The sequence below is a fragment of the Mauremys reevesii genome, linkage group 1, assembly GCF_016161935.1.
Source record: "Mauremys reevesii isolate NIE-2019 linkage group 1, ASM1616193v1, whole genome shotgun sequence".
Lineage (NCBI taxonomy): Eukaryota > Metazoa > Chordata > Testudines > Geoemydidae > Mauremys > Mauremys reevesii.
Window position 1 is genome coordinate 44,119,010 of NC_052623.1, and position 23,120 is coordinate 44,142,129.

The 23,120-nt window shown below is 43.4% G+C and overlaps 1 protein-coding gene across 8 annotated transcripts in view; it reads left to right on the plus strand.

The window, feature by feature from the left end:
* RNF17 (ring finger protein 17) overlaps window positions 1-17,307 on the plus strand; it is a 227,700-nt gene extending 210,393 nt beyond the window's left edge. For all 8 annotated transcript variants that reach the window (XM_039498951.1, XM_039498917.1, XM_039498908.1 and 5 more), the window contains 4 exons: window positions 11,672-11,807; window positions 12,230-12,419; window positions 14,150-14,253; window positions 17,121-17,307. In XM_039498951.1, coding sequence (XP_039354885.1) covers window positions 11,672-11,807; window positions 12,230-12,419; window positions 14,150-14,248 — 425 coding nt within the window. In that variant the 3' untranslated portion in view covers window positions 14,249-14,253; window positions 17,121-17,307. The remainder of the gene's footprint in view (window positions 1-11,671; window positions 11,808-12,229; window positions 12,420-14,149; window positions 14,254-17,120) is intronic.
* Window positions 17,308-23,120: the final 5,813 nt, after the last annotated feature.

Genomic DNA, 23,120 nt, shown 5'->3' on the forward strand with positions numbered 1-23,120 from the left:
CTTGTTACATTCGCTCCCCTGGATGGTAGCTTTTTTCTTTTCTGCTATTTCCACCCATTTGGCTCCAATCTCTCCTGCCTCGGTAATAGTTTTGGGTTCTCTATCCAGGATGTACCGTTGTATTTGCTCAGGAACACCATCTAAGAACTGTTCCATTCTCATCAGGAGTGACAGCTCTTCAAAATTTTGAACCTTTGTTCCTGATATCCATGCATTCCAATTTTTGTCAATGTTGTAGGCGTGTCTGGGGAATGACCCATCTGGTTTCCATTTTAGGGCTCTGAACCGCCAACGGGCATGTTCAGGTGTTAGCCCCATCCTGATTCTGGCCTTTGTTTGAAACAGTTTATAATTGTTCATGTTTTCCTTAGGCATTTCAGCTGCCACTTCTGCTAAGGGTCCACTGAGCCGTGGCCTCAGCTCTATCATGTACTGGTCTTCAGGGATGCTGTACCCATGGCAGGTTCTTTCAAAATTTTCCAAAAAGGCCTCAGTGTCATCACCTGCCCTATAGGTGGGAAATATCTTGGGGTGGGGAACAGTGCCTGGAGAAGGATTGTTAGGGTTGGCTGGAACATTTGGGTTAGCCCTTTCTAATTCCAGGGCCTGCTGGTGGTCCTCCCTCTGGAGCTCCAACGCCCTCCTGTGGTCAGCCTCTTTGGCTTGTTGTTTCTCCATCTCTCTCTTGTGGTCAGCCTCTGCCCTGGCCATTTCTGCCTTAAGTAGCTCCATCTGCCTTTGATGATCTTTCTCCTTTTCTTCTGCTTGCAGCCTGGCTAGTTGGAGTTTTTCAACTGTTTCACTGGTGCTCATGTCTGCTTTCTGGTGCTGGCCACACCCCTCTGCAGTCAATGAATTGACTGTGTTGCTTGGTTTACAAGTTCCTACCCCTTTCTACTCCCGACCGAATAAAAAGAAAACAAAACTTTTCATTTGCAAATGGTGTTCTGCTGATGTTGCTGTCTCACAGCTCCTAACTGTGCTTCTTTGACTGAGGGAGAAAAAAAAAACCCAGAAAAACTGGTTTTGTAACTTGTTTCTAGCACTTGCTACGTACCTCACAGTGGGGGTCCTTTCCAACAAGCCTCCTAGAAAACTTTACCTCTTTTCCCTCAAGCTGCTTGTCCAAGCAGCCAGAAAGAAAGAAAAAAAAAAAGAAGAAAAAAAAAATCTCTTTCTAACAAAGCTGTTAGAAAACTCTATTCCCTCCAGCTTAGCCCAGCTAGAAACTCCTTCTAACAATACCCTGTTAGAAACTGAATACCTCTACCCTCCCCTCTTCTCAGGCTGCCTCCCTGCTCTAGAGGGAAAGAATAGCTCTCAATGGCTCCTGGTTCTTAATACATCCCACCACTGCCTACCATGTCATAGGTTTATTCCCCACTTTGAACTTTAGCATTCACAAGATGGGGACCTGCATGGACTCCTCTAAACTAAAATTCTAGTTTAGATCTGGTTCTTGCTGCCACCAGTCAAGTTTTAAGTGTCTGACACACTCCCTGTTCCCCCAAAACTCTCCCTGGGGAACACAGATTCAAACTTGAATCTCAACACAAAGGGAAACAACCCATTTCCCCCCTCCCCTCTTCAAGTGCTTAGGAGAGATACCTGGATTCAAATTCCTTGAATCAAAACAAAGAGGGATTCACTTCCCCCCCCTTTCCCCTGAAAATCCAAACAAGGGAAGAAATCAATCAAGTTCTAAAAAGAAAAGATTTTATTAAAAGGAAGAAAGAAAGTACACTATCTCTGTAATACCAGGATGGAAAAATTTACAGGGTCTAACTTATAAAAACTGGAGAGACTTCCCCTCCCTCCTCAGAATAATCAAAGTAACAGCAAACAGACATAAAGAGATTCCTTCAGCAAACACACAATTGCAAATGTAGAAATCAAATTATAAGACTAGTCCGCCTTTCTAATACTTACTAGACTGAATAGAAGAAAATACTTTAGGAAACTTGGAGAACTTGAAGAATATGTCTGGTCTCTCTTAGATCCAAAAAGAGAACAAAGACCCAACAAGGAACACAGAGATTTGAAATTATCTTGTCCCCTGATTGGTCCTCTGGTCAGGTGTTCATCAGGTTACTGAGCTTGTTAACCCTTAACTATCTGTTATGACAGGTAGTTTCTCCAGTAATTTCTGAGTTGGATCTGAGATCTAATCCACAGTCCAAGGAAAAAATGCATTAGATATACTGACATACCTCCTAGGTTCCATTCTCATAAGAAACACACCACTAAAATATGGTACTTATAGACCATCACACCTTCCTAGATGTGAAATGGAGTCTGAGTTTGATTGCGGTATGATTGGCAGATACTGCCAAGAGCAGGTTGGCTCTATTGGCCTTTTTGTAGGCAATATAAGAGTGTTCCACATTACTTTCAGAGTAGAAATACCTCTCCTACTAGGATCAGAGAAAGTCGCCTCAGATCCAAGATCATGGATCTGTTGACTTCACCTGCTTTTAGAAAGCATTCTCCAACCAAAATTCCTGATACTCTGTCAGAGGCAGAAGAGGAGCCTGTGGCTCAGGATGAATACCAAGAGCAGTAATCAGAACTCCATTAATATTCCCCGGATGAAAACATTGGGCTTATTTTGTCACCCTTTCCATCTGAAGATGCACTGCAAATCCATGAGGTTGTGGAAAAGAATGGTATCAGATCTATGACATTGAAATTTTGATTGGTCATGTTAGAAGAAACCTCTCACCCTGTATTCAACATCCTGTGTTCTCCATCAAAAAAACAAGATTACCTTTCTGTTGCAACGTGAAAGGGCATTTTGGACTTCTGCATCATGATAGGCTATATTGGAAAAAAGCAGACAAATTATGTCAATCTACAAAGGGGGGTTATTTTTTTGTACACCTTACCCCTGATTCTCTTGTGGTGTTGGTGGCAGTGGCAATGTAAAGATTTAGAGGAATCAGGTGTATTCCACATCTTCTGACACAGAAAGAAATAAGATGAACACAACTGGCAAGTGTTTTCAACTGCTTCACTCGGTATCAGAGAAGCAAATTGTCAGGCAGTGAAGTCACATTATCAGTATCACTTGTAGGGAAAGATGACCATATTTGCAAAACTGCTTCCTAAAAAACAAAGGAAGCTGGCTATCAGCTTGATAAGGGATGGTGAAATAGTGGTTAAACATTCACTCAGGACTTTGTTTGAGTCTTCAGACTCAGCCGTGACCTGCTGGCCTTCAGTCTTCTGCTCTCCCTTCCAAAATCAGATCAAAGGTGGTAGACCTTCCTTTCAAAGGTGATAAGTTATCCACTAATAAAATTGATTAAATATTAGAAAAAAATGAAGGACATGAGGTCAACTACAAGATTCTTGTGTGTCTGTCAACTCTCAGGAAGGGCCTCCTATCCTTCCTTTTTCTTCATAGTCTTATTTTTCAGAGATCTAAATTTCAACATCAACAGCCTCCCCCTTCACAGCCACAGCAGAGACTACTTTTATTCTGCAAATGAAGGGGAAGCAACCTTAGCATTGTCTCCGAGATGGAATGTCAGAGCTCAGATTTGACATGAGGGTCAGGAGCTTGAGACAAAATGTACAACCATCTCTCATTTATTTTGGAGACTGATTCTCCTGTAACATGGACTCTTGAAATTCTATCCCATCAAACAAATGGACTCTTGAGATAATAAAAGATGGTTACACTATTTAATTAGATTCCTTTCTTCCACCCAACCCCCTGTTCTATCCCTATTCAGGAACCCCTTTTTAAGATAGGAAGTTTGCTCCCTGTTGGAAGCAGGAGTCATAGATGAGGTTCTAAGGGAATTTAGTGGTCACAGTTTTTGCTCCACATATTTTCTGACACCAAAGAAAGAGACTGAGGGCTTTATCCAATATTAGATCTATGGAAGCTCAACTTGTTAATCAGAAAATTCCTTTTGCACATGTTGACATTAGTACCCATTATACTCACCCTAGATTGGTTTGCAGACTTCTATCTAAAAGGGTGTGTATTTCCATATCTCTATCCAACCCAGGCACTGCAGATATCTTCATTTTCTGATTTGACAAGAGTATTTCCAGTACAATCTTCGGGCTTTCTACTGCAGCCTCGGTATTTACAAAGTGCCTCTCTCTGGTAGCAACTCATTTAGGATATCAGGGTGTATTCATTTATCCTTTAGACAATTGGGTAAACTGAGTCTATTTAGAAAAGGGGTATTCCAAGAACATATTACACATGTACCCTGTTCAAGACATGGGGACTTTAAAATAAATGTCTCTTCTGCTACCTATGCAAATTATTCCCTTTTAAGGTGCAGTTCTTGATTCAGGTAGGCAGAGCCTTTCTTCAGAGTTCTATTCCAAATATTTCCTGGTGCACAAGAAGAAAGGAGGATAGAGACCAGCCTTGGATTTCAAACACCTCAAATGTTCTATTCATAAAACAAAGTTGTGCATGGTCATGCTTGCGGCCATCATTCCATCACTAGAAAAATGCATGTGGTTTATAGCTTTTGATATGCAGGATACCTACTTCCACGTCAACATCCACTTGACGGATAGATGGTTCATGGCATGCATCCGACAAAGTGGGTATTCACCCACGAAAGCTCATGCTCCAGTTCATCTGTTAGTCTATAAGGTGCCACAGGACTCTTTGCTGCTTTTACAGATCCAGACTAACACGGCTACCCCTCTGATTCTTGACATGGTGGATCTGACACTTCCAATACAGGCTTCTCCTGTTTCAACTTACCAGTGTTCCACTAGTCTTCACAAAAGTTTTCACCATGGTAGCAGCTCACCTCTGACAGCAAAGAGTCCTTGTCTTCCTTTACCTAGACCATTGGTTGCTGGTGTCACAGTCCAGAAAGGAAGCTAGGTTATCAGAGTCCCAACTCCTTCTACTTTTCTCCTCCCTTGGGGTGACTGTGAATGTCAAAAAATTGACTTTGCATCCTACACAGTCCCTGGAGTTCATTGGAGGACACATCAATGCGACCTCTGCACGTGTTTATCTGCTGAATGACAGGTTCCAGAGCTACTGGATCTGATCACTTCAGTGAAATCCAACCCTGTGGTCTCGGACAGAACTTGCCTTTCCCTCCTCAGCCACATGGCAGCAGGCACTTATGTCACAGCATTCGCTCGCCTGCACTCCTGCAACTATGACTGCAAGGAGCCTACTCCCCCATGCACCAACCCATTTGCCAGAGTTTATGCTACTTTTTATTTTCCTCAATAGGATTTAATTTCCACTTTTTAAAAGATGCCTTTTTGCCTCTCACTGCTTCTTTTACTTTGTTGTTCAGCCATGGTGGCATTTTTTCTCTTTGGTTCTCTGTGTTTTTTAATTTGAGGTATACATTTAAGTTGAGCCTCTATTATGGTGTCTTTAAAAGATTTCCGTGCAGCTTGCAGGAATTTCACTTTTGACACTGTACCTTTTAATTTCTGTTTAACTAATTTCCTCATTTTTGTGTAGTTCCCTTTTCTGAAATTAAATCCTACTGTGGTGGGCTGCTGTGGTGTTTTCCCCATCACAGGGATGTTAAATTAATGATATTATAGTCACTATTACCAAGCAATTCAGCTATATTCACCTCTTGGACCAGATCATGTGCTCCACTTAGGACTAAATCAAGAATTGGCTCTCCTCTTTTGACTATCTGCTCCAAGAAGCAGTCATTTAAGGTGTCAAGAAACTTTATCTCTGCATCCTGTCCTGAGGTGACATGTACCCAGTCAATATGGAGATAGTTGAAATCTCCCATTATTATTATAGTGGAAGATGGGAAGTGAATTTGAACAAAATGACCGTTCATGGTCATTGAAATTCTCAAGAAAAGAGACTATAAAAATCATGGGATTGAGACTAATATGTTGGCCTCTCAACTCTTTTCTACCTCACATCTACAGGAATATAGTGCAAATTATCACAGAAAATGTGATAGCAATGTAGTAAGTCAGCAAATGGGGGGAGGAGCTCATTCTTCCCAGTTCTGCAAGGTGACAGTTGTGCTGTGAGATTGTTGTATCCAGCACATTTATCTCTTAGTTCTACAGCTAGTAGGCTAGGACAGCAGCCTGGCAGATCAGCTGAGCAGAGATGTAATGGAACTGCATGAGTGGTCATTAAACAAATCCACGATAGACAAGATCTTTACCCTGTGGAGTTAAGATTTGCTCACAACAATACAAAATGCAAAGTGTCATGTCATGTGTTCTTTTCAGGAGCCGAGAGAAAGTCTATCCATATCAGACACCTTTTTCCTGGTTAGGGTAGAAGTTCTGCTCTGTACCCGTCCTTTTCACCAGAGGGGGATTGTAGGGAGCCAGGGTGGCTTCCCTCCGAGCCTGAGGGGAAACCGCCACGCTCTCAACCGGAGGGGGCGGGGTCAGGCCAAGTTTGTTCCGACCCCAGCGATGGAAGGGGCGGAACAGGAGGTACAAAGGGCGGGGCCCTTTGCTCAGGCGGGGCAGCACAACGGGGGGAGGCGGACGCAGACTGCACGCTGCTCCCTTCCGACCTGGCTGCCAACCCCGGCGAGGCGCGGGACCAGTGGAAGTCCGAGCAAGAGGACGGGCGGGACTCCCCGGGACTGCCTGGCGCCGAGTGCTCCGAGGGACAGGAGGAACCGGAACCGGTGGAAGAGCTGGAGCTGCCAGCCGCGGTCTATCCGGCCGAACCTGAGGTGCGTGTAGCCGAACTCCTGCCAGCGTTCCCCTGCTAGAGGGGTACGCTATAGACTCCTGCCGGCGTTCCCCTGCCTGAGGGGCGCGCTGCAAACTCCTGCCAGCGTTCCCCTGCTAGAGGGGTACGCTATAGACTCCTGCCGGCGCTCCCCTGCCGGAGGGGCACGCCGCGGACCCCAGCCAGCCAGAGACAGGGGACCTCACCCTCGCCGCCGGCGGCAGTAGCCCAGGCTTCCTATCCTTTACAGGGATAAAGATAGGAAAAGACAGAGCCAAAATGATTTTTATTGTCCCAGCACAGGCCAATACAGCAGTGGTTGTTAGCCTTTCTGACTTAAACTCTTTCCTCATGTTGAGCTGATGTTTACCCAGACCCTCTTAACATGCAGACTTCACTTCATGGGCTATAAGACTCTAATGGACCTTGAGAAATCTTGTCCATTACAAGTGCAGTAAACGTTAAGTAGAAAAGGCGTCAACTAGAAGGTACTACAATCTCAAATGGACCAGATTTGTGAAGTGGATGAGTGATAAACTTACAAATCCACCTGTAGCACCAGTTCAATCTATTCTTGAATATATACTTGAGTTAAAGCTTTCATGACTTTCCCTCTCCTCCTTTGAAAGTTAACGTAGTAGCTGTCCACCAGGCATTGATAGATAATAAATCAGTCTTTACACATGATACAGTAAACAAATTAACAAAGGGACTTGCTGAAATGTAGCCACCAATAAAGAATCCAATACTGTCATGAGATCTCAATTTAATCCTTACTCAGGTTATGAAGCCTGCCTTTGAGCCTATAGCAGTGTTCTCTGTTTCTGCTATCTATCAGAATAGCTTTCATCATAGCCATAAAATTGGCTAGATGAATGAACTACATGCTCTCATGGCTGATCTTTCATTCATTGTCTTTCACAAAAATAAGGTGATATTTTGCCCTAACCCTAGTTTCCTTCCCATGTGGTATCTTTCACCTTAATCAAACAATCTGCTAATATTTTTCTCTAGGTCTCATGCTTATATAGGTGAGTTAAAGCGACATACTTTGGATGCTAAAAGTGCTCTGCTTTGCTATCTTAACAGAACCAAGGAATTTAGGATTTCTAGTCTCTCTCTTTCATGTGCAGACAACCATAAGAGACTCACTGTCTCTGCATAGACATTATCTAAATGGGTTGGATAGTGTATACAGAAAAGCTGTAAGCTAGCATCCATTCTACTCTTGTTGGAGTATGCCTTAGACATATTCCAGTTGTAGAGAGATCTGTAGGGCTGCTACTTGGAGTTCTGTATGTATTTACAAAACACTACTCCCTAGATCTAGCATCTAGGTTGGATGCTCAGTTTGGTAGTGTTGCCTGATCTATTGATTGTATATTGATTATGTTACTGATTTAATTTCTACAATTAGCACTCTGAAATTTGATAGATTCTTGTACCAGGCCAGTATTACCGAATTACTGTTCAGTTGGGAGCCCTGATGTGCATGGCTGTATCATTCACACTTAGGAAATCGTACTATATTTATAATAGTTTTATTAATACAGTTAGCAAATTCTTAAACACTCTAACCCCACAAAGTAGGTAGAGATTATACATATGCTTCCACCATCCCTTGCAAAACACCTTAAATCCTAGGATGCATCAGGGTATGTATTTCCAGTAGAGATAGGGAAGTGTTATTGCCATTATACGACTGGTGAAACCTCATCTGGAATACTGTGCACATTTCTGATCTCCCATGTTTAAGAAAGATTAATTCAAACTGGAACAGATGCAGAGAAGGGGTACTGGGATGATCAGAGGAATGAAAAACATACCAAGGAGCTTGGCTTTGTTAGCCTAACCAAACGAAAGCTGAGCGGAGATACGATTGCTCTCTACAAGTACATCACAGGGATAAATACCAGGGAGGGAGAAGGAGTTTTTTAAGTTCAGTGCCAATGTGGACACAAGAACAAATGGATATAAACTGGCTATCAACAAGTTTAGGCTTGAAATAAAATGAAGGTTTCTGACCATCAGAGGAACAAAGTTTGGGAATAGCCTCCAAAGGGGAGCAGTGGGGGCAAAAAACTAAATTTGTTCCAAGACTGAGCTTGATACGTTTCTGGAGGGGATGGTATGATGAGATTGCCTACAATGGCTTGTGGCCCATCTGTGACTGCTAGTAGCAAAACTCCCAAGTGGCCAGAGATGGGGCATTAGATGGGCAGGGTTCTGAGTTACTACAGAGAATGCTTTCCCAGGTGTCTGGCCGCTGGGCTTGCCGACATACTCAGGGTTCAACGGATCACCATATTTGGGGTCAAGAAGGAATTTTTCCCCAGGTCAGATTGGCAGAGAACATGTGGGGGGGGTTGCCGCCTTCTACAGCATGGCGCACAGGTCAGTTGCTGTTTTAAACAAGAATAAATGGTGGAGTCTCTGTAACTTTAAGTCTTTAAATTGTGATTTGAGGACTTCGGTAACCCAGCCAGAGATTATGGATCTATTACAGGAGGGGGTGAGTGAGGTTTTGTGGCCTCTGATGTGCAGGAGGTCAAACTAGATCAGTGGTTCTCAAACTTTTTTGGCTCAGGACCCATTTGTAATTGTTTATGGCCTGCCATGACCCAGTAAATAGTTTGGGGGTGAGTCCCTGGGTGGTTTTGGTCAGATCCTGCCTCCCGGGGGTTGGGGGGGGGGAGTGTCCTGCCCAGCACTCACCCCACAGTGGTGGCTCCTGCAGCTCCTGTGCTGTAGAGTTGGCTGGTCTTGGCTCTCAGCGCAGGGTATTGCAACCACTGGGGTGCAGTGCTGCTCCAGTTTGCCATCCCCCAACTGGACCAAATTTGTGAGAGTGCTGTTGTGACCTAGCTCATGGAGTTGCAGTGCCACTCATTCAAATTTGGCCTAACCAGACTCCCATCATCATGATGGCTGGGTCAAACCTGAGTGGTGCTGGGACCCCAGAGATCACCGTGCCTGGAGCCAGGTAGGCAAGCCCAGCCAGCCCTGTGAGACAGAAGTCACAGGAGCTCCCATGTGACCCTTTGAAACATTTTGGTGACCCAATTTTGGGTCCTGACTAGGGTGACCAGATGTCCTGATTTTATAGGGACAGTTCTGATATTCAGATCTTCGTCTTATACAGGTGCCTATTACGCTCTGCCCCTGTCCCGATTTTTCAAACTTGCTATCTGGTGTCACTAGTCTTGACCCACAGGTTGAGAAACCCTGGACTAGATGATCATGATGGTCCCTTCTGGCCTCAAAGTCTGAGTTATCTTATTCATCACCATCATCAATGGTCATCATCTTGGCATCTCCCAGGGACTTCATCTCTCCCTCCCAAAACACACAGACTGGAATACAACTTTTATAATTTGTGATGCTGAGGCCACTATGCCTAATGCATGTTCAGTCGGGGGTTCTTCGCTTATTTGTATTTCCTCACCTTACTAATGTTGGGATGCTCGTCTCCTATAGGTTATTCATCCTTTTACCTCAAGCTTATTAGCATATGCATCAATGACCATGGCATTCTTGTCAGAGATCTGCTGACTTCCCAAACTAAAAATATTCCAAGCTGCTATAAATATCAACTTGTGGTTACCTACCAGCAGTTTAGTCTTTGTGGCAGTCTATGTTGTGCTATCTTATGATCGTCTAGGATCACTCTTGGTTATACTTACGATAAGGCTTTTTGGGGCTTATGCCTTAATTAGTTTTAGCTAAGATTTTTTTTTACAGGCCTTGAGACTTGTAGGCTCATTGCATTATTGCCTTAACTCAGCAGTTCTCAAACTTGGGGCACACGGAAATGTCAAGGGAGGCGCAAGCTGTGTGCTTTTTAAGAGCTTCAGCTGTCAGCCCTGGGCAGCTTGGACTCATGCAACACGGCTGTGCAAACCTGGGAGTCAGGGAAAGGGGCTAAAGGGGACAGCAGGAGTCCCAGCCTGCCCTGGGCTGACAGTGGAAGCCCCAGCCATGTGGGGCACTGCACGGCTCTTAGCAACTGTGACAGGTCAGACATATATGTAACCCTTCTGCCAGGTGAAGCCAGCAGCACCCAGGCCTGGGTTCAATATCTAGGGGTTTCTTTTCAACAATACAACACAGAACTGACTTGAGCCTCCACCCAGTAACCTGGGGAAATTACATACCACCCCTGGGTGCCTCTGAGAGGCAATACTTCCCCCTTTTCAAGCACAGAGTCTGAGTGTAGAAAAGAAACTTTTAATGAAAGGAGGGAAGTCACCCAGCATTAATTCATAAACATAAAACTCTGAGCTTGAGGTCTTCTGCCTCATGTTCTTCAGTTCTACAACCAAAAGTCCCTTTGCTGTGCTCCCCTCTGCTCCCTCACTATATGCCATTCACAGTGGTTGTCCTTCGTCAGTGAGGACCCAGGGTTCAGAGGTGCATCTGTGTGAGTTTACCTATCACCCAGGGAAGAAAGCACCCTGATTGCTCCTTCATCTGAGCACTTGTTCTGGCTGGCCACCCTGCCAGCCACAGTTCCTCTCCACTGGCCGCCCTGCCAGCTTCGGTTCATCACCGCGTGACCGCCCTGCCAGTCTGCTGTTCCTTGTCACCTGGCTACCCTACCAGCCAACTGCTTGCCACTTTCGCCAGCCGCCCCTCAATTACCTTCTGCTGCCATCTGCCTCTGTGCTGTGACCTCTGTAGGTCTGTCTCTTTAGTGAACTGTTCCTGCCAGTGCATCCCATGATTAATTATGCAGAGTCCATCTCAAAGAACGCTCGTTACAAGTAAGTAGCCTTCACTTGCTATAAGGTAAGTAACCATTACTTTCTAAATTCATTTAATTTTTTTCCAGTTGCTGTGTGTCTTTTTAAAAAAATTATGGATTCTGTTTTAAAAAACCATGAATTAAAGGAAGAAAATAAAACTGGATAGTATAATACAAATTGTGTTACAGCTCTGATAGCGTATGTGCTAAATTTTGGATTAAAATAGCGTGCTTTTTCCTTCTTATAGAAATGCCTTGCCTGGCAGAATACAATGATGGCTTGTGGTATAGAGCAAAACTACTCTCTATTAAAGAATTTGACCCTGTTAATATTTTGGTTCAATTTGTTGACTATGGATCAACTGAAAAATTACCAACAAGCAGGTAAGTGCATAGTTCAGTTTTTTAAACTTATATTTATCAAGATCTAGTATATTTTTTTTTTTTAAAAAAAAGGTAGAAGTACAGATGCAAGCTAAAACTGTTCCTGCCTTAGGTACCTCTATGGCCAGACCCATTCCTTAGTATCCGAGCACCTCCCTCCCAATGCCTCTGTGAGGTAGGGCAGTACTACTATCCCCATTTTATAGATGAGAAACTAATGCTCAGAGAGGCTTTGTGACTTGCCTGACATTAAACAGGAAGTCAGTGGCAGAGCAGGAACTTGGACCCAAGTCTCCTGAATCGTAGGCTAGTTCTCAAATCATTGAGCTATCCTTCATTAACATATTTTAGTTCTAGGTAGTGATTAACTATTGCACTGTTGTCTTGCATGTTTTTAGACAAGGATTTTCATTTTGATTTAGATTACGTCAGATTCCTTCTCACCTTATGCAATATCCTGCTCAAGCAGTAAGAGTTCTGCTGTCTGGATTTAAACCTCCTTTATATGATACAGAAAAAAAGAGAATTCCATATTGCCCTGAATGGAGCATGCAAGCATTATGGGCCATGATAGACTGTCTTCAAGGCAAAAAGCTCTATGCTTCCACAGTGGTAAGTTTTTCCTGTTAGTTCCTGCCAAACCTGAGTTATCTTGGTTTTAACATTTTCAATTAAATATCTTACTGTGAATCTTGTTCTCTGGTTTAAAAAAATTAGACTCAAAAACATTTTTTCAGAAGCATCACAACATTAAAGGCAGAGGATCAAGTGCATAGGAATTTTGTTCACTGTATTACAGACAGCCCACTTCCCAAGCCCTCCTGCCTGCATGATTTTAACCTCCTTTATTACTCCTCCACTAGAAACCATCATTCTTGCTTTTATGCTTCACATTTCCATTTGGGTTAGTGGTGTCCAGTGCCCAAAATAAACACTAGGTCTATAAGTACTAAAAATATACTGCCTCCTTCCCTCCCTCCTTCCCCCACTTCTCCTTGCCTTTCCGCTGCGCCCTAACATTCCTCCTAGTTCTCCTGTTAAGGTACCCAGATACTCAAAGTGAAAATCTGACACACACATCACAGGGGATTGTAGGGGTCATTTTGATGGGAAGGTCAAGGAGGTGCATAATAAAAATCTAAGTTTTCAGGGGGTGTTTGAGCTGCCTTTCCATCAGTCATTTTATTCTCTGTCCCTATCCATTGGATAGCCACTGATACGTACAAACTCATGCAGCCCTCCCACATGTTACTTTCAATCTCTTTCTCTCCTGTCAGCCTCCTCCACCTGCCCCCTTCTCTTTGTGTCTTCCACTTACCTTCAACACACTCTGGAATTCTGGCTATTCTATTTATTGAAAACTTGTATGCCTTGTGGATCTGAGTTAGAGATATTTGTAAACTGTTAACATTGTTGTTAACCAATTTTCTGAAATCTAAAGATAATGGAATATTTGTATAAAACCGCCTTAAGTTACTTCAGTATTTTTAATGACAAGTGGTTTAAAAAAAACCACAAAGTTAAATAATAATAATAATAGGAGATATACCAATCTCCTAGAACTGGAAGGGACCTTGAAAGGTCATCGAGTCCAGCCCCCTGCCTTCACTAGCAGGACCAAGTACTGATTTTGCCCCAGATCCCTAAGTTCTTACTGGGTAGTTTGGTTAAGGGTTTCATTAACCACTGAAGGAACCTTACTACTATCAGTTAACAATTTTATTTGGGAATATACTATTTAACATAAAAAAAACACATTTTAATTTCCAAATGGTCATTTGTGTTCTACAGTCGTTATCCTCAGTCTATCATTTACCTAAAAAGTTTCCTTCCAAAACATTGTAACTTTCATCATATACACAAAGTGAAAACTTGCACTGATTTAAAAAAAACTTGTAATAGAGATCAGGCTTAGTTCATGTAGTACTGGAATATTTTTCACTATTTTATGTTCACTCTCAAATTAACAGATCGGATAACTAAGGGTTTTTTTTCCCTTTTTTGTTTAATTCCTATCATCAAATTTTAAGTTTAGCATCATTGCCATTTTTTCTACTTAATGGGATTAAACTAATGATTCACTTATTTTTGCAACTGTCTTTTCTACCCCAGCCCTCTTGTTTATCTCATCCATCTGGTGTGTCTTGTCTTTTAGACTATAAGTTGTTTGGGACAGGGACTGCCCTTTCCCATATGTACAGTATCTAGCCTAATAGAACTACAGCCTGGTTGGCCTCTAGACATTACTGCAGTATAGATGTAGAAGAATAATTGCAGCATTCAGTCAACTCTTACTACTTGAAACAGATCTTTCTGTACTACTGAAAATTTCTGATTTCCAGACTCAGTCTCCAGAGCCCACTGTGTTTTTGTATGAAGATGAACAATGCTTAGTTCACATGAAGCTGGTAGAAATGGGATTAGCAGACTTAGATCAGTGACATATGTAAGTACAGTAAACTTGAAGTGTCACTTTAGGCAATTACAAAAAGTAAGATTTTTAAAATCTAATGTTTATTAAGCCATGGGCTCAATTGTTGTTTTTTAAATAATCATCTGACCAGAACTAGCAGGGGGGGTTTATACCTTTTGGGTGTTAATGTAATGTAAATGACAGTTATTTTATAATAAATATGTAAACAAAGTGCATATAATATAGAAAAAAATCCACTGCAGCACAACTGTATATTCTTGTGATCGGATGCTAGCTACACAGTCCGTACTGCCCGCTTTCACACAGTCAAAAGCAGCTCTTGGTCCTTTTGAGGAGCAAATCCTTGTCTGTTTGCTTACACCTGATCTGAAGTCTAGGGTCTAGTTTGAGAGCCAACAAGGACTGAAACAAGCAATTAAGTTCAACCAGTGTACAGAGGGAAGAGACTTTTATAGCCTGCCTGTAATCCAGATAATCACTGAAGAAAAAGGTGAAATTGCAGGTGACTGGCAATATTACAGTATTCTCTATACAAACAGTAGTGACAGTTTGCATCTGCAAGAACCAAGTTGCTTCCTCCACTAGAACCTCTTCAACTCCCATATTCTGAGCAGACTTTTTTCCCCATAGCTAGTAAGATACTTTTTCTGTTAAACATTGATAGATAAAACATTCATTTCAAAATCTTGTTACATGATATGCCTTGGTACTACTTTCCTACTCCAGTCTTCCTTTGCTTGTTAGTTTGCTTCACTGGTTAATTATGGTGACTAAACCAGGCATTCTTGTCTTTATAGTATTGTAATATGTTGTCCTATGATTACTTTATAGTAATTAGTGAAACCAGAGGGAATCTACACCAGTGCAAGTATCAGAGGGGTAGCCGTGTCTGTCTGTCTTAGTCTTAATAGCTAACAGAGTGGCTGCTATAGACTACAGATAACTATCGCAGATGCTCGTGGGTGAATACCCAGACTTACAAAGCAAGAATGCAAAAAGTAAGCAAGGCTTTTATATATATGCATATAGCAGTTTAAAGCAAGCTAGAGTAGTAGTTCAATCAGGAGAGGAGGAAGGGTGAGGGAAGTAGGTCAGAGAAAGAAGTGTGAGAAGGAGGAAGTTCTGAGCTTGTGGTTCTGTTGGCATTTGTCAAATTTGTTTAATCCTGAGCTGATGGTGTCAAATTTGCTGAGAGTCTGGTCTGAGCAGTTTTCTTCTTTTTTCTTTTCTGTGCTTTTTTTTTTTTTGATGCAGCCAGGGTTGAAATGTGCTTTTGTGTGGTTTTGTGGGTTTGTGTTCCCTAATGTTTTGTGTATTTGTCATTTCCTAATATCTGATTTGTTTCCATTTATTTTTTTCCCTTTCAGAGACTGGGTATTTGCTGGGCATATATGGCATATGGGGCATGCATATATTACATTGGTGGATTGGTGGTGTGATGGTGGGTGGTTGGTGTGTGGTGTGGGTGTGTGGATGGTGGATGGTGGTGGTGATGGTGTGTATATGTGTGCAGAGTTGGCATTGTGAGTTGGGTGGGTTTGTTGCATGGTTAGGTGTGAGTGAGCCAGAGTGTATGTGGCAGGTGTGCATGAGAATATGCTTCTGGTGCAGGTGTTTGGCAAGGGCGAGGAAGTGTGGCTGCCTGCCACCCAAGGTGTGTGTGGTGGATGAGGATGGAGATGATGGGTGTTAGGATGATGATGCTGGGGATGTTGATGGCCAGGGTGTGTGATGTATTTTATGTGATGTGGTTAGTCTTTTTCTTCTGTTTTCTTCTCTCTTTGTTTCTCTGTCTTTCTGGTTCTGGGTTTATTACCTTTCTTTGTCTCCTTTTTTTTTTGAAATTGTGGGTGTTTTAGTTTTGAAAATGGTTGGTCAGATTTTGGTGGGTGTCTCTCTGTCTGTGGGGTTAGAATTAGGTTGTGTGTCTGGCTGTATGGGATGGTGTGGGTGGTGTGGTGTGATGGGCCGGGAAGCAAGAGGTAGGGGGTAGGGCGGTCAGGGGGGGTTTCGGGGTTGGTGGTGTAAATGTGTGCATCAGTGGTGTTCCACCGTAGTGTTAGGGTGGTGGAGCTGGAGGCTGATGGTGGGGTGGGAGGTTGATGGTGGTGTGGAATTGAAATCGTGTGTTTTTTTTTCCGTGTCTTCTTTTTCCATGGGTCCAGATGATGAAGATGTCATCAATCATCATCATCATGCACGTCCCCCAATATAATATATATGCTATATATGCCAGCAATGCCCCTCTGCTATGTACATCGGCCAAACTGGACAAGGATAAGGAAAGGAAAAATGGACACACAAATCAGATATTACAATACACACAAAAACCTGTAGGAGAGAGAACAAACCTCCTGGCCACACAATAGCAGATCTAATCCTGTGGCCATCAAAAAAAAAAACAAAAAGAACAGACCAGAAACTGCTGAAGCTCCAGTTCATCTCAGTTCATCATCAACAAGCTCAGCTCACAAAGACTGAAAATGGCTGGCTGAATTACAGAACCAACTTCCTCTCTTCTCCCTTTTCACCTCAACACCTCAAAGAACAGGGCCCCTCCCTCCCCTCCTGATTAAACTACTCTCTATCTCTCTTTCTTGCTGCTTGCATATATATAAACCCCCCTGGAAATTTCCACCACTTGCATGAAGAAGTGTGTGTCACCACGAAAGCTCATGCTGCAGAACGTCTGTTAGTCTGTAAGGTGCCACAGGATTCTTTGTTGCTCCTACACCAGTGCACAATGTATTAATGAGGCAGTATGGACTGTTCTCTCTGTACCTGCTAGTAGTTTAGACTCCTTAGTTAAGGAGTCTACCAGATAAGGAGGAAGTAGCTGTTTTATTATCTAAATTTGACACTAGTTTTTGTGTTTCCAGATATACTATAGAGCTTTTGATGAAGACTACAGTATCCGAAGAGGAAAGGTGGTTTTTGTTTTTTTGTTTGTTGATTTTGTTCTGGCATGTTAATTTGCCTTATCTTGTTCTTTCTACATACAGTAATTGTGTGGAATGCCTGAAATACTCAGGTGTAGTTTTTTGTTCAGAGCTGTTTTCATAAATATGGAAGAATAATGTTAAAATAAATATTTGTTTTGTTTATCTTACATCTGAAAGAAAACGCTTTTGTTTAATTTGTGGATGCTTTTCCTTCATACTTGTACAAGGCAGTAAGTTGTGGGTTACCTCATTTATATCATCTGAGGAGTGTGGGTTTCAAAGCTCCAAAGCAAAATGGCAAGTCCAGCATCAAGGACAGGATTGCAATTTGGGGGTCTTGACATTTTCACTTTATTACTCTGTACATGAGGCAGAACATAAAGATTGAGGCACACATGAACGATCCACACTACTGCTTCTTGCCATGAAGTAGTACAGAGCCTGATTCCTGTTCTGACAATCTTGGGATAGGAAAAATAATACTCTCTTTATGGATTTGTCACAGAAGGATGGGAGGCAATGAGATGGATAAGCTCAAGTGTCTTATTGTAAATGGGGGAATGGTCCCGCTATTGTGGGGAACTTTCCTGGTTTCTGCACTACCCCGGTGAAGTGGGCTAGTGAAAGGATCTGAGTCCTCGCTCCCACTTCCTTTACCCAGAGGCCCCCCTGCCCTTGAGGACTCCTCTTCCACTCTCCTGTCTGGCAGAGTCCTCGTAACCTCAACAAGGCTGGGCCCAGGATTCCTGGGGGGCTCGACCCCCAACCCTGCTGTGGTCACCTAGGACAGGGACTAGGGTGTCCCCACGCCGGGGCCCCCTCTTTGCACTCCGCACCTCCTTGACCCACTGATCACATCATACAATTTAAAGCAAATACAAGTTATTTAATTAACAATTAATTTTAAAAAAAGAATAAGGAAAAATGGGAACGGTTAAAGGAAAACACATCACCCTGCTTTGTGGCAGGGAACATCACAAACAGTGTCTCTGGGATGTCAGGGCAGTTCACAGTCTGTTCCTTGTAGGTCCCAGGCCTCCTTCTCAGGCCCTGGCTGTGCTGCAGGGATGCTGCGGGTTGGACACTTGCTCTGGCGGTGGCCACACACACTCAGGCTCTGGGTGGCAGGACCCTTCTTCCCAGTGTCACCCCCGCCCTGTCAGGGTTATGATCCCCCTCCAAGTCTGGCCTGCAAGGCCTCTTGGCTGAGGCGTCTCCCTGCGCTGGTCCCACTGCCCAGGGTCCCCCTCGCTCTCCCCAGCTGCTCACCGCACTTGGCTCCGGACTGCTCCAGCCCCGGCTCCACACTGCCTCAGCACGGCTGCTGCTGCTGCTCTGCCTTCAGATCCCTGGGCTGCTTCTCTGGCCCCTCTGGCTCTGGTTGCTGCAGCTCTGCTCCCAGGGCAGGTCTGCTCTCTCTGGGCTGTGCTCTGGCTTTTTGGGCTGCAGCTCTGCTCCCATCAGCTTAGCTTGGGCCCCTGCTCTCTCCTTAGCTCGGCCCCACTCCATCTGACTCAGACAATTCCAGCTCACAGGGAGGACGGGACCCCCCTGGCCTCCTGACTCCTTGATTAGCCTGCCCGCCCTGTCAATCAGGCTGACCTGGAGCATTGGCCTCTCCACATTGTTCCTGGAGACTGTCAATCTCAGGCTCCTGATTTCCCATCGACCCCTCCCTTTTTAGTGCTGGGAGCTAGCAACCAAACCCCCCACTGAATGTTAGTAAGGGGGCAACAGTCCCCTTACATTATATCAAAGAACTGCCTTCTAGCTCCTTATCAAATGAGAGGGGAACATAAAGGAACAAAATGATAGTGATCTGAGTGTTTGAAGTAATTAATATTGGCACATTGTGTCTCATATATGAAATGGCTTATGTCTCTCAAGATTGCTCATCTAGTTCTAACATAATAGTCTCGAGGGTTACCATAGTCCTTCTTTAGAGCAACGTCTCCCAAAGTTGTTCAGCTTTTCTGGGCATATTTTTCATTGTCTTACAGCATGATTCAGAATTTTAATGACTTAGTCACCACCTGGAAATATCTAGCATTTATAAACTGTTCTCTGTTCTTAGTACCTACTGCAGCAAGCTTTTCATTTCTCCTTATAGAACATGCTCTCATCATACCAATATTTTGGGTGTTCAGTAGAGACTTATCTATGGGCCATGTGTATTGAAGAGCTTAAATGCACGCTCCAATTCCTCTCTCAGCAGACAGGAGTAAAGAAGAATTGGGCTAGATCTACACAGGAATTTAGGCACCTAAGTCCAACAGTTAGGTGCCTGGATGATCCTCAGAACTTCACTCAGCTGCTGCCTAAGCCTGTAGGGGCCTAAATTCCCACGAATGAGCATGTTCAAAACCACTTAAGTTCTGACCCAGCCAAGCTGCTTGACCCCCTAGCTCATGCCTAAGACCCAACAAAATTCACAAACTAGGTCTTTCCCAATTTTCAGGTGCAGGGCTGCATCCAGTGATTGAGCACATTAACCAGATCACACTTTCCACAAAAGAGAGCTGGGGCCATCCAGATTGGGGTGTGTGTGTGTTAGTGTTAGAATACCCAAGAGTGATTAGGGCACTCTACTGGGAGGTGGGAGACCTGTTTTCAAATTCCCAGTATGCTTGATTTAGAGCAGGAACTTGGACCTCCCACATCCCAGTTGAGTGCCCTAACACCACCAGCCCCCTCAGGCTATGGGATATTCACAGATGGGTCTTTCTCTGTCCCCTGTGGAAGCTGTTCTACTTTGTATAAATATTAACTGGGCCAGAGAGAAAGAGACTATAGCTGGTGGTTAGGGCAGTCATGTGGGATATGGGAGACCCAAGTGTATGTCCCTGCTCCAAATCAAGCAGGGAGAGGGGAGGGACCTTGAAACAGGTTCCCTATCTCTGAACTGAGTGCCTAACTGCTGTAGCTATAAGGGGATGGGAGGGTGTCTACTTTTTGAGAAAGGCATGTATATCAGGTTAGCCCCAACTCCAGGAAGAGGTTCACAGCTGTGAATCCCCAAGCAGAGAGAGGCACCTGACTCCCTTGAAGGGTCCACCCTTAAAGCAGCTCCCCACTCAGCATGCTGGCTTCTGTGAATCCCATCCTTAAGTGCCTAACTCACCCCATGCATTGTAGGAGGAGCCTGGACACTTACATTGAGGCTGAGGATTCCATTGGACAACAGGGGTCCTAAAAGTTAGGTGTCCTAACACTGGGCACCCAAATCCCTTTCTGGATTTAGCTCTTCTGCCTCTGCTTTTACAATGTCCTTTCTGGTGTACTTTGTCTATTTTGTTAATGTAGCATACTGAATTATGTCTGTCTTCTTTTTCTCCCTTGTTTCCCCATTGTAAAATGCTTATTTTAATGCCACCTTATTTTGAAGGAAAACTAGTTATTTTGGTTGACTTCTAGCAGATCCTGCATTATTCTTAGAACACTGTTCAATTACAGACTCCTGGTAAGTTTGACTGTTCCATTTAATACATTTTTTTTAAATACTAGCACCTGAATCTCTTGAGTGAGCCCCAGTTTGCTATGAAATATTGTCTTATTCTTTGAAGTGTCCAATTTGAATGTGCCATAAACTTTCCAGTGCCTACTGTATAGGCCTTGCTACCTGACTATAACCACCAGTTCCAATGGCTTGAGTCTGTTTTTGCTAAACTGCCATTTTCTCACATCATAACTACTGATGTCATAGTTTGGGCTTTCTTTTAAGGAAGAAAAGTATAATGTAGTCAAAAATTAATATCTTGCTTGATAACATTTTCATGGTGGCCTAGCACCCATGGAATCATTGCTGTACGATGGGCAGAATTCATAGTGTTTGATCTATTGATCTCTATTTTTTTTACTATCATCTGTGACTGTTTCTAAAATTTAACATTTTCCAATGGCTACTAGCTCCTAGCAAAATCTTAACTCCTTCAAGGTGGTAGAGGGAACTGCTACTATTTATCCAGTTAACATGTTTTCTTAGAAAGGCCCAAGTCAGCACAATAGGCACACAGGGGAAGGAACTGTCTCATACTGCATAGGAGTTTTTATATTTAATACCAACCAATTAAGCACTACATCTTATCACTGCTATAAAGCAGAAGAGTTGCCCCCCACTTTACAGATGGAGAAATTGAGGCAGGGAGGTTATGGAACTAGGTCAGCTGTTTGAAGCCCACACTCCTGTGGTGTGATCATGTGCTTTTCTTCCATCTTTGACTTTGATATTATATTATTTTGGATTATCACTGTACTCTACAATCTTCAGTCACAATATTTGAGAGTGAAAGCTACTTCATTATGTAGAAGAATCACAGCAGCATCTATCACTTCTCTATGTAACTTTACCATTTACTGGAGAGGAGCTGCTGTAATAAAAGGGAAGTTAAGGAAAGCTTTTTTGGAGTATGTCAGTATGGGTGGTCCACTGTACACTTTATGCACACCCTTGCAATCTCAGTCTGAGACTGCAAAGTAGTGTCTGCAGGAGCATGCCTATGCAGAGCAGCACCATATGCTTAGAAAAGGGCATAAAGGGAGATGTGAACCCACTGCATCTCAGTTCCTTCTGTGGTATTCAGCTTCTCACCTTCACTTTGAATTCTTTATTGGGCTTAGGGAAAAACACTACTATTTCAGTTTATATCTTTATTTAGCACTGTACTGGTTGGAGTCCTCCATCCCCTCCTCTTTCTTGGATTTTTTGTGTCAAAGCACACTTTGTCATGCCTGAGACCTTGGGGTATAAGACCTGTGAGACTTACCACAGGTTCTTTCCCCACCGTGATGAACACTCTAGTTGCCTGCAGTATTTGGGGGAATCACAAGGTCAGTCTGGATTTCAATGGCAGATCCAAGAAAGAGAGAGACTAGACAAACTCCTATATAGTGGCCTCTACAGCACAGGCTGCCTTGGTCCCAGTTGCTACTTTGTCTGCAGCACTAGCCTACAACAAAAAGGAAAATACCTCTCCACGCAGGGAAACAAAGAAAAGGGACTGATCATCCTATCAGATTCGTTCTCAGGAGACCTCATCCCTTTAAGGGTACAGTAGAGGCTCCAACCAACTCTGGTATTGAGGTGTCCATATTGCAGAAGATATCCTGTTTGGACATAGCTCCCACTCCCAGAGCAACTACTGCAGCAGCACCATCTGACAAAATGTGGCACTGCAAGACACAGGGCTACTATCCATGTTCCAGTATCTCACCATACCTCTAAAAGGGGAGAGGACTTTATGACCGCCACAGTACCATGACAGCCTCCATCTCACCAGGCAGCATTCACCCAAACTTCATTTGAAAGCTATCAGAACCCTCCACCTCCTTCCAGGTTCCTTTTGTAAGAGGATCTCATTATCTCTGATGAACCTGAGTCACTAGGGAAGATCTACCTCCCCAGTACCAATACGAAAGCAACGAGTTACAATTTGTTTGTCTCCAGTCTTTGGTACCAGTTAGGACATTGAAAGGCCCTCCCATAGTGTGATGTTTCATAAACATTTTCATGAAGATGTAGTGAAATTAATGACATAATGGAGAGATACTCTATGCAAGATGATGCATGTAAAATATCATTGGAAAGGTTGATTTACTGAATGTGATTATCCAATTTGAATGTCTGTATATGAAGTTAGGAATATATCTGTATTTAAAATGTATTACTTAAGATATCACCCCCAACCAGCCCTTCAGGTACAATAATGGAAAAGCCAGACAGGGCTAATGGGCTGTTAGCAAAGACAATGGAATGTGAAAAAGATTAGTCTGCATATGGATACTTCAGCTAGCCTATAAGTAATGGCTGCCACAGCCCTGCAGACACATGGGTCCAGTACCCTATGACTCGGACCCACCCCTTGGAATGCCTGTGTTCTTCTACTGGGAGACAAAGGGTTCCCACTGCACACAAGAGCTATATAAAGCAGGGCAATGACA